This window comes from Centruroides vittatus, unplaced genomic scaffold, assembly GCF_030686945.1.
Source record: "Centruroides vittatus isolate TY-2023 unplaced genomic scaffold, ASM3068694v2 contig_717, whole genome shotgun sequence".
Classification (NCBI taxonomy): Eukaryota; Metazoa; Arthropoda; class Arachnida; order Scorpiones; family Buthidae; genus Centruroides; species Centruroides vittatus.
In genome coordinates, this window is record NW_027122456.1 from 5,190,030 (window position 1) to 5,205,685 (window position 15,656).

Below are 15,656 nucleotides of genomic sequence, written 5' to 3' on the forward strand. Positions count from 1 at the left end.
TGACAAAATACACCTGCACATGCCAATGTATTGCTGTTTGCTTCTTCTATCTTGTTAGGTTGCCAGACATTCTAGTAAAAACTTGTTAAGCCATTCACCAATGCATCAGTTATTGCTGAGACTGGTGCATACTGGAATGTACCCATTGTATTTGATGCACATGCTTAAATTTCACATCAATGTTTCTGCAGGGATGTTCAAATACTTATTTTCACTAGGTTGGTTTTTGTTCAGGCCTAACCTTTATTTGACAATTGATTTCTGTCCATTAATTAAGAAAAATGTGAGCTGCTCATAATGCTGTAATGCAGATTTCCTATAATCTTGTGAGAGCAAAATATAGAACATAGAATATTATAACCTAGTTTAAAGTTAGAATATCATAATTTATATGTAAATAATTATACAACAACCTCAAACAAAATTTAATATGCAGCCATTTTAAGGTTTTGTTTGAGGTTGATTTTTTTAAACGAAGTGCAGTTAGAGAAGAATGTAAAAAGAAATACTTTTGGAACATGATTGTGCACCAAATGATCATTTTTTTCACACACACATTTAGGTTGAGTATCTGCATACAGGTTGAGAATGGATTTTGGGTTTAAAATTCAGAAAAAAAAGCCATTGACTTATATTTAGGCAAATACAGTATCACACCTGCAGATCTTATGTACACCAGAATTGGTTTGTTACTCAAAAGTATGTGTACAATTCACAAATTAAGCAACATGTCCTTCAAAGTATTGTCCTTTGTCAAGAATGCTGATAGTTCCAAGTATGTTTTCAGCAGCTGCATCTCATGACAGCACCTACAACACAGATGTCACACACTGTATAACCTCATTGAAGTGGTGCCCCCTGATGGCATCTTTTGGGAAAAGGTAGAAATCACGTGAGGTCTGCCATGAGTATTCGTGGCAGTGTGTATTGGGCAAGAACAGTACATGTTCAATTGATCATGCAGGATGGAATGACAACTTCCAACAGAAATTCCTGCTGTCTTGGCAATCTTCTCAATTGATTGCTGTTTGTCTGATCTCACAATCTTGCATGTAACTGACACTTCCTCCTCATACATTGATGTTGACAACAACCACTTTGCAAATCATCAGCAATACTACACAAAAGCATTTTTGCCAGTCATAAACTTGAGAATGCTTCACGGCAGATTTAACATTGGTGTCCTGAAGCATCTTCAAGGTCTCAGAGGGTGTTTTCCCCAATAACACACATTGTTCTTTCACAGACATTTTTGCCAGACTATTTTATGATGTCTCACTAACATGGCTTTCAGTGAATGGTAATCGTTGTCATCTTTGCAGTGATTATGGATTTTTTTAAACACTTTTCTCTATTCCTGACATGTTTAGCTAAGACATACATTACCTGTTCCCTTTTTCATTGCCTTAATTGACTAACACAGCATAATTCTGGGAACTTCTTGAAGATACCTTCAGGGTTCTTATGCACTGGAAAGTCAGGGATTTTCATTATTGTTTAGAAAAAGTCAGGGACTTTGTTTCCTTGGTTGCCTTGTTGATTTTGTTTGCTGACAGTATGTCTGACTAAGTATAGCTGTCTGCAGGCAGCAAGAAATATTGTAGTACAATGCAACTTATGAAAAGGGGTGAAGAATATTTTCAGGATCTAAAATTTAATTGAAACATACACAAAATTTCCCCATAATTATAGCACACGAAAATAACAATTGATATCATTGTATGCTTGTATATTTTAGATTTTAAAACACTATTAATTATGCAGTATTATAAGTTAGAGAGAAAAATCTAATTATCAACATTAAATTATTAAGAGTGAGTTAAAAATTTATTGAAATATTTTATCTCTCACAATATTTACTTTCAATTTGAGAGAAGGTGTTAATGAACTGATTAAAATTATTAATATGATCATTTTTTTCATTGCCTAACAAAACAATTTCTGAAACTTTTTCCCAGTTTGGAAAATTTATTAAGGGACAACTTTAATAATTTCATACTTTTGTACATGGATTATACAGAATTTTTTAATAATAATTAATGGCTTTTTTTCTTTTTTCAGAGCCATGAAGTTTTATTTAATAAAAATAATTTATCCTGTTTAAAATGTTTTATGTAGAGAAGACATGCCATTATCGTGTCTTTTTATTTTAGTTTCTTATAATTCATGAATTAGTAAAATTAAAATATATAACTTAAGTAGAGAAGCAATAGTATATGTGCATAATAAGTCAAGTGATGTTTTATTTTGTTAATGTGCCATACATACTGTAAGGCTGTGGTCCATGGAACACAGGTGCTCCGTGAAAAAATCAAATATACAATTAGAAATTGTTGCAAAAGAAAAATCACTACAATGTAAAATAATTATTTTTGATACTAATGAAATCGTGTTGTGATTTATGTTGCTTTATGCTGACACAATGAAGTGACTTCTTTCAAACACTTGGCAGGTTATTCATCTTTATTCACTAACTGAATAAAGATGAATAACCTGCCTTCATTATGTCAGCATAAAGCAAAATAATTTTTGTATTGGAATGTAATCAGCAAATGTCAATGATGTCATATACTAGACTGAGTGTGCTTGATTTCAAAAAGGTTTGCCAGCTCTGCTTTAAAGCTGATGTATTGTAAGTGTTCCCCAACTTCAAAAAGATTGAGAACACGGCTGAAGGGACATGAGGGTCAGGGAAAGTCATGGAATTTAGAATAAAAATTTGAGTAAGAACCGTGTACCTTGTTCACTTATTTTTCTAGAATCTAATATTTTTATTTATTTTTATCTCAGCCTCAGAGAAGAGGACGAAAAGAAGCATCTGTTCCAACAGAAGAGGAAGCAGAAGGAGCTAGAGAATATGTGAATTGAGATAAAGAAGATTAATTTCAATATTTAAATATCAATAGCTAAATTGCATTTAGATTTGTACAGTTCTTTGTTTCAATAAAAACTCGTGTCTCTTTTGGGGCTCTTTTTGTATTCAGTTAGTTGACTATACTGTAATTTTCTTCTGAAAATTCTAAGTTTCCTAATTGCTGGGTGTGTTATCATTTATTTGCTACAATTTAGTCTTAAAAGAATCATTAAATTTGTCAAAAACAGATATATCTAATGGTCAGTATCAGATATTTCTGAGATAGAAAAATCATTTTGCTCATTCAATACAAAATTTATACAAATAAGTGAAATTTGGATGAAATTATTTTTAAAAATATATTAAAGTGTGTTGTTTTAATTAATACTTTCATTATTCCACAAAATAAAATCAGTAATGCAAGATACTTATTAGCTAATTTACGAGTTTCATAAATAAAGCAGAGTCAGTAAAGTGTATAGATGATTGCAGACCTGACTACCATCTCATATGTCCTATTTTCCTGAAACATAGAAATGAGAATGTGTTGATGAATGCTTATGAATGGTACAGCCATATGGGAAATAGCAACTATGTGGATAGGATAATGATGCAAGCAGGATTGAATTGGTCACATTGTCTAATGGCATGAGGTCCACTTAGCCAAACTGTACCATTCAGTTTTATATATTTAAAACCAACATAAAATCTGACAAAATAAGATCAGTAATGATTATTGCTAGCAAATATAAAGATGTATTCGTGATTTTACCATTGTGAAGCTATTAGGTCTACAGGTTGGACTATTTTAATTAATCCAAAGGAATAATGTGAAAAATATGCATCCTATAAGAAAAGTCAAACCAAATATTGTTAGCCTTTAAGAGGGCCACAAGATGGTGCTAGAATAAGTGAAAATGGGGTCAACTTCATTTTCTTAATGCATATTCTGATTCTACATAAAAAATAAACTTTTTTCTATAATATTTGTTTCAAAGGATGCATTATTCAGAAGTTACAAGCATTTGAAATTTTATGAGGCCACTACCATATGCACACATGAATCTATGGATGTCTGAATTTCACTGAATCAAGGAAAAGTTAAAGCTATTACTTGGAACAAAGATCAATGTCTTCTCTTTATTACAAACTTGATGCGTTAACATTCTTTTGCATCAGTTCATTATTTGAACAAAAGAAAAAAAAATGATTTGACTAAGTAATAGAGGTTTACCATGACTAATCTGACATCATTGGGACCAATAGTGTGCTGAGATTACTGAAAGTTGGATTAGAATACACATAACCCAACTGCTAACATTCTCATCCTATCTTTAAAAGACACTAAATCAGTACAAGTTGGTTAATAAAGAAAAAACGTTAAATGAACATAGCATAGCCAATGTATATAATTTGACATCTGAGTTTCTCAAACAGTGGTAGGTTGGTGTAGTGACATAGAAAATTTGAAATTATGCTAGTCAAAATTAGTGCTGGATTAATGGTCAATCTGAAGTTTCCTAATGACTTTTTAAGCACTTTTTTTCCAGTGAAATTCACAGGCATCCACAGATTCAGATATGCACGATGTGGTAACCACAAAACTTCAAATGCCCATAACTTCTGATTAACCCCTCTGGCCTAATTATTTAATCTCTAATGGCACTTTGAAATCCTGTAAGATTTTATTTTTTATATTAAATAATTATTTCCACTCAAATGCGAATCTGACATTAAAAAAAATGCCGAGAAATAAACACCCCCCGAAAGTTTTTTTTACAGAAAAACTATATAAAAAATTAAAAATAACTTAAAATGAATGCTTTTATTTGAAAAATAAAGCTGCACAGATTCTTTCATTTAATAAGGCGTAAAATTTTACACGTGCAGTCTACATTGTTTACAAACCAGTTGACCTTGAGAACAACTGGTGTTAGCTTTCCCGAGTAGTTCTCATGTATACTTCAGGGGAATACGGTTTAAAGCTGGAGGGGTGCTAACTTACCGCATCTGTTCAAATATAACAATATTTTCGATTTTTATGCTATTAAAATAAGAGGAGACCGAAAAAAAGGTATGGGAAAAAATTTTACTGAATAAAAAACAAAAAAACCTGCTGATGTCATAAAAAACATCCAATAGCGTTTTAAAAAATTTTACAGAAGTCAAATCGGTCAAATAGAAGTTTAGAACGATTAAATTAATTTGATTTAAAAACTCCCATAAAAAAATAATAGCGCGATTAATTATCTAATTAAAAAATCGTCATAAAATATTTTTGCAACCAAAATAATTCATGAAATTTGCATAGATAACGATGTATATATGCTGATCCGTACATTTTTGGAAAAGTTATGTCGAGGCCCCATAAGGCCCATGCCCGAGATAACTCGGGTTAAGGTTAATGCATCTTTTGAAAAAAGTTTTATGTAAAATGATGATAAAAATTTATTTTTCATATAGAATCGGAATATGCAATTTAAAAAAAAATGGGTGTTATCATTTAAGAAAATTTTAATTCTAATTTTGAATGATGTTAAAATAGTACGATATTTTAATACAAAAAATTCAGCAACGAGTTATTTAACTTTCCCGGCAACATTTGAACCTGCGTGTGGCGCCACCTGTTATGAGATTATATACGTTTTTAAATACAATTATTACAAAATGGCAATAAGCTTAATCTTGAGAGTAGGGATGAGTTTTATAAAAAAAAAAAAAGAAAGAAATTATAAATGTTAATGACAAATGAATTATTCATTAAGTCTGACTCTACTCGAGATATCACACACTTCCCATCTCCCACCCTCGACCTTTAACTTTCAAATTTTAATAGCATCAATCTCCTAATATATGAACTTCCCTGCAAAATGTCGACAAAAGAGAAGAATTATTACACTTCAAATTGGATAAATAAAATCGTGCTCCACACACTAACTTCCATACTCCCATGCAGGGCCGGATTTACCAATCCAGGGGCCCTGGGCACAAATTCGGTGGGGGTCCCCCTCTTTAAGAGTAGGCAAATTTGATGATTTAGAAAGTTTACACAAAATACTGTACTTTCAATTAGATTTGAACTAGGAAGTTGTAAATTTCATTTAAATATAAGGTTATTGTAAACATATATATATTTTATAGCGTAAAACTAATTATTTTAATTTAACTGAAAAATACCTATGTGAAATTTTTTCCCGAAATTTTCCGTTGTTTCATAGGTTTTTTCCCGGGTTTGGTTTTCTCTGCCTGTTGCCCTCATGCTTAGGCCACACTAGGCTGTCGCGGTAATAGAAAAAAATTATGTTTAAACATAATTTTTTTAGTTTTGTGGGGGCCCTGGGCACAGGCCCCAAATGCCCTTATGTAAATCCGGCCCTGCTCCCATGTTTTTATTTTTTCATTTCTCGACGTGTTAAACGTCCAAAACCGAACCAAAAAAAAAATGTAAAAATCTTGGGGATGTCATTTTTGACTGATTGCCATACTTTCCCTATGTACTCAGGGCCGGATTATCGAATAGGCAAAGTAGACAAATGTCTAGGGCCCGTAATTCGGAGGGGCCCGGCTTCACTGCAGAAAATTTCTCTGTTTGAAAACGAGTTAAAAATTATTTAAGAAATTCGACAGGACAGAAAATGTTGTATTTAACAATTCTTTGGGGATACTATAGATCAGTGGCGTAGCGTGGGTGTCAGCCGCCCGGGGCGGAGGAAAATTTCGCCGCCCCCTTATTTAGGTATTTTTACAAGATAATATTATTTATTGTGAAATTTTGCCGCCCACTAAAAGTGCCGCCTGGGGCGGGCCGCCTCTGCCGCCCCTACTACGCTACGCCACTGCTATAGATTACTATCTATGGAATTTCTTATGGACATTGAGTATATATCTGAACTGAGGGGACCGAGACGAGTTAAACGATACCCTACTTTTGGACCGGAGACGAAAAATAAAAAAGTTATCATACTTTTTTCCAGCGATCGCGCGATGATAGGGAGTCGCGTCGCTCTCTCCGCTAAGTCGGCCTCGCTATCGCGATCGGGAGTCGCGTCGCTTGCCGTTAAAATTGCCTTTAGTAGACGTTTCCCCCTTTTTTTACTTTGTTCAATAACTATCGTGAATCAATAACTAGTGACGTTTAGCACATGGCGGCCTGCCGGCGGCTCCCCTCCGGGAGGTCAGTCGGGAGCACGAACAGTGGGAACGGCCGCCATGTTCGCTGCCATAAGTAACATTAACCGAAATGGCGATCGCACGATGATCGGAAGTCGCGTCGCTCTCTCCGCTTTCGTATCGCGTGTTTAACCCTACTGGAGATGACCGTAGTCCGACGTCATGGTTTGCAGACTTTACTGCAAGATGGCAGTACTAGCAACTACGGTGCCGTCTGCATGAGAGCATTAAAAAAGTATGGTAACTTAAAAAGTATGATAACTTTTTTTATTTTTCGTCTCCGGTCCAAAAATAGGATACCGTTGAACTCGTCTCGGTCCCCTGAGTTGAAATATATAATCAAAGTTCTGAAATTCCATAGGTGGTAATCTATAGTATACACCCAATTCTTTTCTTACTAAGCTCCACTCCACTAGCCATTACCTGAAAGAAAAAAAAAACAACAGCCACCCGTGCGTCAGAAGTTATATACAGTACGCCTGTAAGATTCGCCGACTTTAAAGGGGGATACAATCAGGGCCGGATTATCGAATAGGCAAAGTAGGCAAATGTCTAGGGCCCGTAAGTCGGAGGGGCCCGGCTTCAGTGCAGAAGATTTCTCTGTTTGAAAATGAGTTAAATTTAAGAAATTCGATAGGACAGAAAATGCTGTACTTAACAATTCTTTTCTTACTAAGCTCCTCTCGACTAGCCATTGCCTAAAAAAAAAAAAAAAAAAAAAAAAAAAGAAAAGAAAAAAGAAAAAAGGTCAACAGCCTCCCGTGGGTCAAAAGTAACGCCACGGGATCTCGCGCCATCTAGAAATATTCCTAGGTCCGCGTCTCGTGGTAGTACCGATGTATGGATGGTTATGATTTATTTTCTAAATCTACACCTATACGTCGCGACATCGCATATTCGATATAGCGTTCAAGTCGAGTGCGAAGATATTACAATTCAATTGTGTTTTATAAAAGAGTTAAAAAGGGTGACCCTACGGTGTGACTTGGGGTGACACCACGATATCCGCACCGGGTGTCACCGATGCTAGCTACGCTAATGTCACATTATATAAGATTTGTTTAGAAGCAACTTATTTAAATAGGGCCCCAATTTAAATTTTGCCCGCTAGTGGCTTAATCCGGCGCTGGATACAATTAATCCCGCGTCACTGACACCAGTGTAAAATTTGGACTGGTGTAGACTGGGCTTAAATTATCCCGCGTCAGGATGAGCTTAAGGGAACCCGTGTATGTGGGCGGTTGCGAAGGAGGCAAAATGACAAGTGTTTACATGCGGAAAACCGTTTATTTGGACGAATACATGCTTACATCGGTTAGGTTGTTCCAAATCTCGGCGATCTTCAGAACGTGAGAGTTTGGCAGGTAGAGCTATCCAGTCCCGGGCGGACGAGAAGGGCCGTTGGACGATGTTGACGGGCGGTGACACACTTAAAGTTTCGAGCGACGACACTACACACACTGTCTTAATCCACAAGAGGCATGTCCGTCATTCCGAAAAACTCTCCCTCCTGTGACCTTGAAGTCCCAGTTTTTATACGTTTTTCTCGTGTCCTATCCACCTTGCGGATTGGTCTCTCGTCCCTTTCCTCGCTTCCCGATTGGTCTCCCCTTTGTTTTCAAACACAAAACGAGACCATGTCGGGTCGCGGGAAAGGTCCGATTCGAGATGTCTATTTGACACCCTTTGTCGACTATGCTCCAAGATTGTTGATAGAACCACAACACCTGCACTCATAACTTAATCCGTTGTTTGCAATTGATGTCATTCTGGAATTCTAACGATCACGCGATATTTTTCTATCTCTCCAATTTTTCCCTTTTTCTGAAATTGTTTTCCTAAGTTCAATTTTTTTCTTTGAATACTTGTGTCAAACTTATACCTCTTTATGAGTGCGTGTGTCAGAGTTCTACCTTTGGATTAAACATTAACAGGTCGTTTAACACGCGTTGACGTCATCCCGAGACTCGTTGTTTACATTTTTCGTTACGTTGTTTTGATTAAGAGTTTTTTTTTCTCTCTCTCTCTTATATAATTTATCGTTATTTTTTTCACAACAGAATTCTGCATTTTTGCGATTTCGGACCTCGTCTGGGTCCTCACACGCCACGGGATCTCTCGCGCCATCTAGAAATATTCCTAGGGCCACGTCTCGTGGTAGTACTAGTGTATGGATGGTTATGATTTATTTTCTAAATCTACACTTATACGTCGCGACATCGCATATTCGATATAGCGTTCAAGTTGCTCGAGTGCGAAGATATTACAATTCAATTGTGTTTTATAAAAGAGTTAAAAAGGGTGACCCTACGGTGTGACTTGGGGTGACACCACGATATCCGCACCGGGTGTCACCCATGTCACATTCGGGTGTCACCCATGTCACTACGCTAATGTCACATTATATACGATTTGTTTAGAAGCAACTTATTTAAATGGGGCCCCAATTTAAATTTTGTCTAGGGCCCGCTAGAGGCTTAATCCGGCGCTGTATGTACTGTACATATGTGAAGTCCCAAAAACGGGTTAACATTAATTATTTATATTAGAAGATTGTTAAAACGAATGTAGAAAATTGTCCATTGTTACAGGGGACAAAAACCGATCAAAGATCGGATTAGACGCGTTAGTCATTTGAAACCGCGACGCATGAAAAAAAAGGAGAAGGATGTCGAAAGGCAAAAAGGGCCTAATGTAAAATAAAACGCAATAATTGTAATGATTAATAATTGTAGACGAACGTCCTCCAGCAGAGATGGACCTTTGATAAGTCGCTCGTGTACGAAATTTAGATCATCAAAATTTGAAAAAAGGAAAAAGTTTTCAATAAAAAAGAAACATCATATCAAAGCATTAAGTTTCAAAAATCTCTCAGACTAGCCAACAATGGGGAAAATATGAGCGCAAGTTTCAAAGTTCCATCAATTCTTTCCAACCTGAGTAAACGGAGGGTGTCAAGTAGATTTGTCGAGGCGGTTCTTTCTCGTGACTCGAACAGGGGTCGTTTTTCGCTTGAAAACAAGCGAGGGACCAATCGAGAAGCGAGAAAGGAGGGACGTAGAGCCAATCAACATGCACAATTCAAAAAAGGGAGATCGAGATAATCGCCGAGCGAGGAAGAAGAGGAGTCTTCTTCCTTGTACGTGCGGAGAGGCCGGACAAAAAACTGTGAATCTGCTTACGGCTAATACGAGCACAAAGACAATTTATTTTTCCTGCATCAGGCCGATCTGCAAATTAGTGCCACTAAGGACAGACCACCAGTGACCAGAGGCGAACATCTCCACCTGTTGCTGCCCCGGGGCCTACAGTAGAAGACGTCAGGAAAACGCCGAGGTGACTGAGACTTTTCGAAAGGTTTTATCGTTCGAGATATCGTTCGAGGTATTTTATGTCTAAATAAACGACTTTTGTGAGACACTTGTCGTCTGTGTCACCTTCCTCACACCCACACGCGAACGACCCTAGACCATCCTGTCGCGGGATTAACGATTCCCCCCTAAAGGTCGGCGAACTTACACATATAACAGCCGGGAAAGTGAAAAGCGACTAAAAACACTAACCATAGAAACGCATGCAGTTAAGAACTTTTTCATTTGTTCGCACAGTTTGTAAGGGAAGACCAACTACGCTTATTTGAACGGACACTAGGTATTTTAAATAAGTAATAATAATTAAAATTCTTTGTGTAAGATTTTCTCAAGGTCGAAAAGGAAATTTTATTTGTCACTTATTAAGTAGTAAAAGCTTTGTTATTAAGTAGTAAAATGTCTGAATGAAGATGATATCTGTGAAGTCTACGGGAAGGCAAAGGTGCTCGCGCGCCGTCTAACGATTTAGTATTTTATCAAACCGTTGCTCATGAATTTCTGCTATTTTTATTTATTTATTTATTTATTTTTGCTAATTACGTGTTAATGATGGCAGCGCCATCTACCAACTTTGAGCGCCAATCTCTGTTTTCGTTTTATCGTTACTCCAAGATGAGACCAAAACATGATTCTAACCGTTCAATTCATTACTTACTGCCCATTGATGGATGCCAATCCTAGAACCTGTATACAAAATTGAAAGAAGCTTCGTGGCATGGGAGAAAAGGTAGATGCGAATCGCCTGCAGAAGGAAAGAAAACACTTGCTGTACTGACGATTTTTGTTTGAGCACGCCACATTGATTGTGCTCATTGATTGTATTTTAATTGAATAATACTGTCAATTTTGAGAAAAAATCTTAAAATAACACCTTAATGTTCGCTGAGAGATTTTTTAATGTAACAAACGTTTTCGATCTATTCGTTAGATCATCGTCAGGTTAAAAAGAATATTTCTTAAATGGATTTTTAACCTGACGATGATCTAACGAATAGATCGAAAACGTTTGTTACATTAAAAAATCTCTCAGCGAACATTAAGGTGTTGGTTTAAGTTTTTTATTTAATTCTGCTGGATACGGTTGTGATTTACACTGTCAATTTTGTTTAATACTTATTTTCTTTAAATTTTAGATAGCTTAAGCACATCTTGCTTACGTTAATGCGGCCCTGACCATAACGGACACATTTATTGATTTAAAATAATTGGCTATTGTATCTCGATTATACAAGAACTATCACAAATAATATTTTTGATTAAGAGCAATACAGCAATTTAAAAGTTTATTTTTCCGGCACATTTGATTTATTCAGATTGATTTAAATAAATTCTCTGTAATATATTGAAGAGAAGTAAACATTACAATCCCATTGCATATAGATTTAAAATGTAAACATTGACATTTTCGTAATGAAATGTTTCGTGTATTAAGAAACAGTACAAAGAACACATCTAATTTAAACTTACACAGACGAAATTAAAGTTGGATGTTTTGACATACAGTATATCATTTACACAATTACAAAAGTTATTCTATCAGGAAACTATTTCTTAATTCGGTTTTGTACTTCAAAAATTTGTTTTAAAAATTTTGAACAATTTTAAATGTAATCGAAAAACAATTGAATAATTTTTTAAAAAATGTAATATAAAATTAATTATAAGTTACTTTACAATTATTTTATTAAAATGATAAAAGTAAACAATAAACTGCAAATATTGTAGCGTGAAGATAACAATTGATTTTTGTTGGACATGGCAGAGCTTTGGAATTTGGTCATTCCGTGGTACTCTACAGACTTTATATGTTGTAGATTACTTGTAGAGGTGTTTATTGGATGCATCATCGGAAATTTATACCGAAAATGTCAAAGATTGCTTGCCCTGCAGACCAAACTAGAGCAATATCGAGAGCGAAAGGGCAAAAAACTGAAAGCTTCAAATAAAAAAACTGATCTTATTAAAGTTTCTGAGGAAAGGCAACGGTTGCAGAAGCGTCTAGAAAAAGCAGAAATAGCTTGTAACAATATTCGAGAGAATTTCGGTCAAGAATTGATTTTGAAGTCCGGAGGAACTGAAGAATCCAATAAGAAAGTAAGTATTGCGGAACGATTAGGGATGCTCCAAGAAAAAGGAAAGGGAGAAAATAGAAACGAAAGGTGCGGATGCGAATCATTTCATAGCTTGCTTGTGGCCACTTCCAATCAGAGAGATAATGGAGAAAAGAAAAATGAATCAGAAGTAGAACTGACTTTATCTCAAAGCGATTCTTCCGTTATGCTCCTATATTATGTTGAAGAAAAGGAGAAGGAAGTGAAAAAACATATAAACAAGATGAAACAATTACGTGGAGTTAGAAGTTCTCTAAATTCCGTTGATCTCGTCAAAAACTTGAATAAAGACGCTCCGACAAAGGAAGTATTATTGTTTTCGCTTTCAGAAAAAAATTCCGATTAATTTTATTAAATTTTACAGTCTCTATTATACATTGAATATTGAAAACTAATGCAAAATTTTGTTTAAAATTAAAAATAATCAAAAATTTCAGCTATAATTTATTTATTTTTTTTAAATGTTGAAATGATCACTATGATAATATAAATGTCAATAACGCTTAATTAATAATACTTTCCCAGCTGTTATATTTAACAGAAGAAAAATATGGCAATCGGTCAAAAAGTGACCTCCCAAGATTTTTACATTTTTGGACTTAGGACACCTTAAAATGTCAAGAAACGAAAAGAAAAATTCGGGTTTTTTTTTTTTATGGATTGCGTGCGTGGGGGCACGATTTTGTTTGAAGCTTAATAACTCCTGTGCTTTTTATCCAAAATTTGAGAAATTTTGCAGAGAGGTTTATGTAGATTGATGCTATTAATTTTTTGTGGTTAAAGGTCAAGGTCGTAAGGAAATAAATGGGGTCATATGTCGTATCTCGAGTGGGATCGGTCTTAATCAAGATTTTCCTCGTTGAGCATTTACGATATTAGAGAGAGAGAGAGAGAGATAAAACTCTTCTCTACTTTCAAAATTAAGCTTTTTGCCATTTTATAATAATAATAATGTAAAAGTTACTTTTTAATAAAATCGCATAACAGACGGCTACACACAATTTTAACGTTTTTGCCGGGAAAGTTATACAACTACTGAATCTTTTTAATGTTATAAATTGATTTCATAGTATTACTTAGTATTCAGAACAAGGAGTCCTCTAAACCAAGCTGCGCTTGGGGCCCACCGAGTGCCTCATCCGCCACTGACAATAACTATCATAATGAATTAATCAGTAATGTCTAAGCGTAATAAAACAATTTAAAGAAATAAAAAGTATTTTTACAGCACATTCAATTTATTCAGATTGATTTAAATAAATTCTCTGTAATATATTGAAGAGAAGTAAACATTACAATCCGGTTGCGTTTACATTTAAAAAGTAAATATTAACACTCGAATGAATTATTAAACAGTAATGAATTATTGTAATGAATTATTAAACAGTATAAAGAATTAAAGATAGGTATACACCTGATGTAAACCTGTACAGACAAAGTTGAAGTTAAAAGTTAAAAATGTTACCTCATCAGACAGTGTGTTTTCTGCTTACGAGTTCATTTAGTAGGACTAATTGTAGAAGATAATTAGGAAAGATATTTTACGCGTAACTTTTTAGATATGATTGCTTTTAGTTTTTATCGTTAAACAAAAGTTTCATTTTACATTTGTAGAGTGAGGTGAGTTTTTAAGATTAAAATTTCATATAATAATTTTCGAGTCGTTGATCAAGTTCTTTTGATGTTATAAATATTTTTCGAATTATTCGCAGAAAAACTATTATGGCAAATTGTACGCAATCTTATCCTAGTAACATTTGCATCGTTGGTCTATTTGATCCTATTATTTCCGTATATGAAATTTTCGGATTGAACCTCGTAGAACCTTGTAAATGTCGAAAGAGTAAAATATCTGCCTCTCTTTTCTCAATTTACGAAAGAATAATTGAAATATATTTATGGCTCGCTGTAATATATATTGCCGTAATTCTTGTAGTCGATATTCCATGCGCTAGAATATTTCTTTTGTTTGAAGAACACGCTTTCTATGCCAAACTCTTGCCGTTAACTTGTTCTTTGTACGTTGCGTTGCAATTCAGCATTATAAGAAGGAAAAAGTTCGAAGTACATTCTATGTCCAAAAGTAGTTATGAAGGCGACGAAAAATATTTTGATAAAGTTCAACCATATTTGCGGAATTTCTTTCTGCATCTTGTCCTTTCAATGGTATTGATTGCCATTTTAATGCCGTTTGTTGGCCATTCATATGTTGATTTTGGAGAACAGTACAGAATGAGACAAATTGCATGTTTGGTCAGTATTCAAATTTGGTTTATGCTTACCTTTATTCATATCGTCTCTGTGTTATTCATAAGCATGCTCTGTACATTACTCGTATCGAAAAGATTATCTAAAATCTCTTCGGAATTACAAACCGTAAATAAAGCGACAAAATATTATCTCCAAGATCTAATCGAAAAATTTATAGAGCTGTGGGAATTTTTTCAACAAGTGAACGAAAAATGGGAGCTGCTTTTGCCTTTCATTTACATCCATTTTGTATACGAAACTTGCTTTGTTTTATACGAAGCCATTTTTGCCAAAATGAATCTTTTCTTACGCCTATTCATGGCTACACTTGCGTTAATATTATTAGGTTTTAGTTTACTAAACTCCTGGGGATTATCAACTTTAACTTCAATCGTAAGTAAAAATCAACTTAAATCATTTATTTTTTTTTTATTAGAATCTAATAATATTGTTTCAGATATACGACAATTTCATCTCTGTGGAAAAATATTTCTCCTCTCCTCTGACGTCAACATATAAATTAAAAGTATTATATCATACTGTAAATTTTATTTTGTTTTATTTATGTTTTAATTCAAATTATTGATGTTAGGTTGTTTGTTTCATGAAGATATTCGGAGGAATGCCCATTGGAATATCCATTGGAGGATTTTTCTTCGTGAAAAAGAACTTCTTGATTCGGGTAAGATCTCAGTTGTCTGGGCAAAACCAGTTTATTTCTTGATATAAAATACCATATAGAAATATTATAATGTCTTAAATAATTATAGAAAATTTGTAGTAAAATATTTCTTTATGCTATTTACAGGCAGTCAGTAGTTTTTATTCGGTATTCTCGACTTTAATTGAACTAACAGGAGTGCTTGACAAGAACAAATGTACTTCGAAACTACATCCGAC

The 15,656-nt window shown here is 34.6% G+C and overlaps 1 protein-coding gene across 1 annotated transcript in view; it reads left to right on the forward strand.

Moving 5' to 3' along the window:
* Positions 1-2,987, forward strand: part of bsf (bicoid stability factor) — a 98,732-nt gene extending 95,745 nt beyond the window's left edge. Inside the window, exon 37 of the mRNA XM_067276931.1 lies at positions 2,791-2,987. Coding sequence (XP_067133032.1) covers positions 2,791-2,868 — 78 coding nt within the window. The 3' untranslated portion in view covers positions 2,869-2,987. The remainder of the gene's footprint in view (positions 1-2,790) is intronic.
* Positions 2,988-15,656: the final 12,669 nt, after the last annotated feature.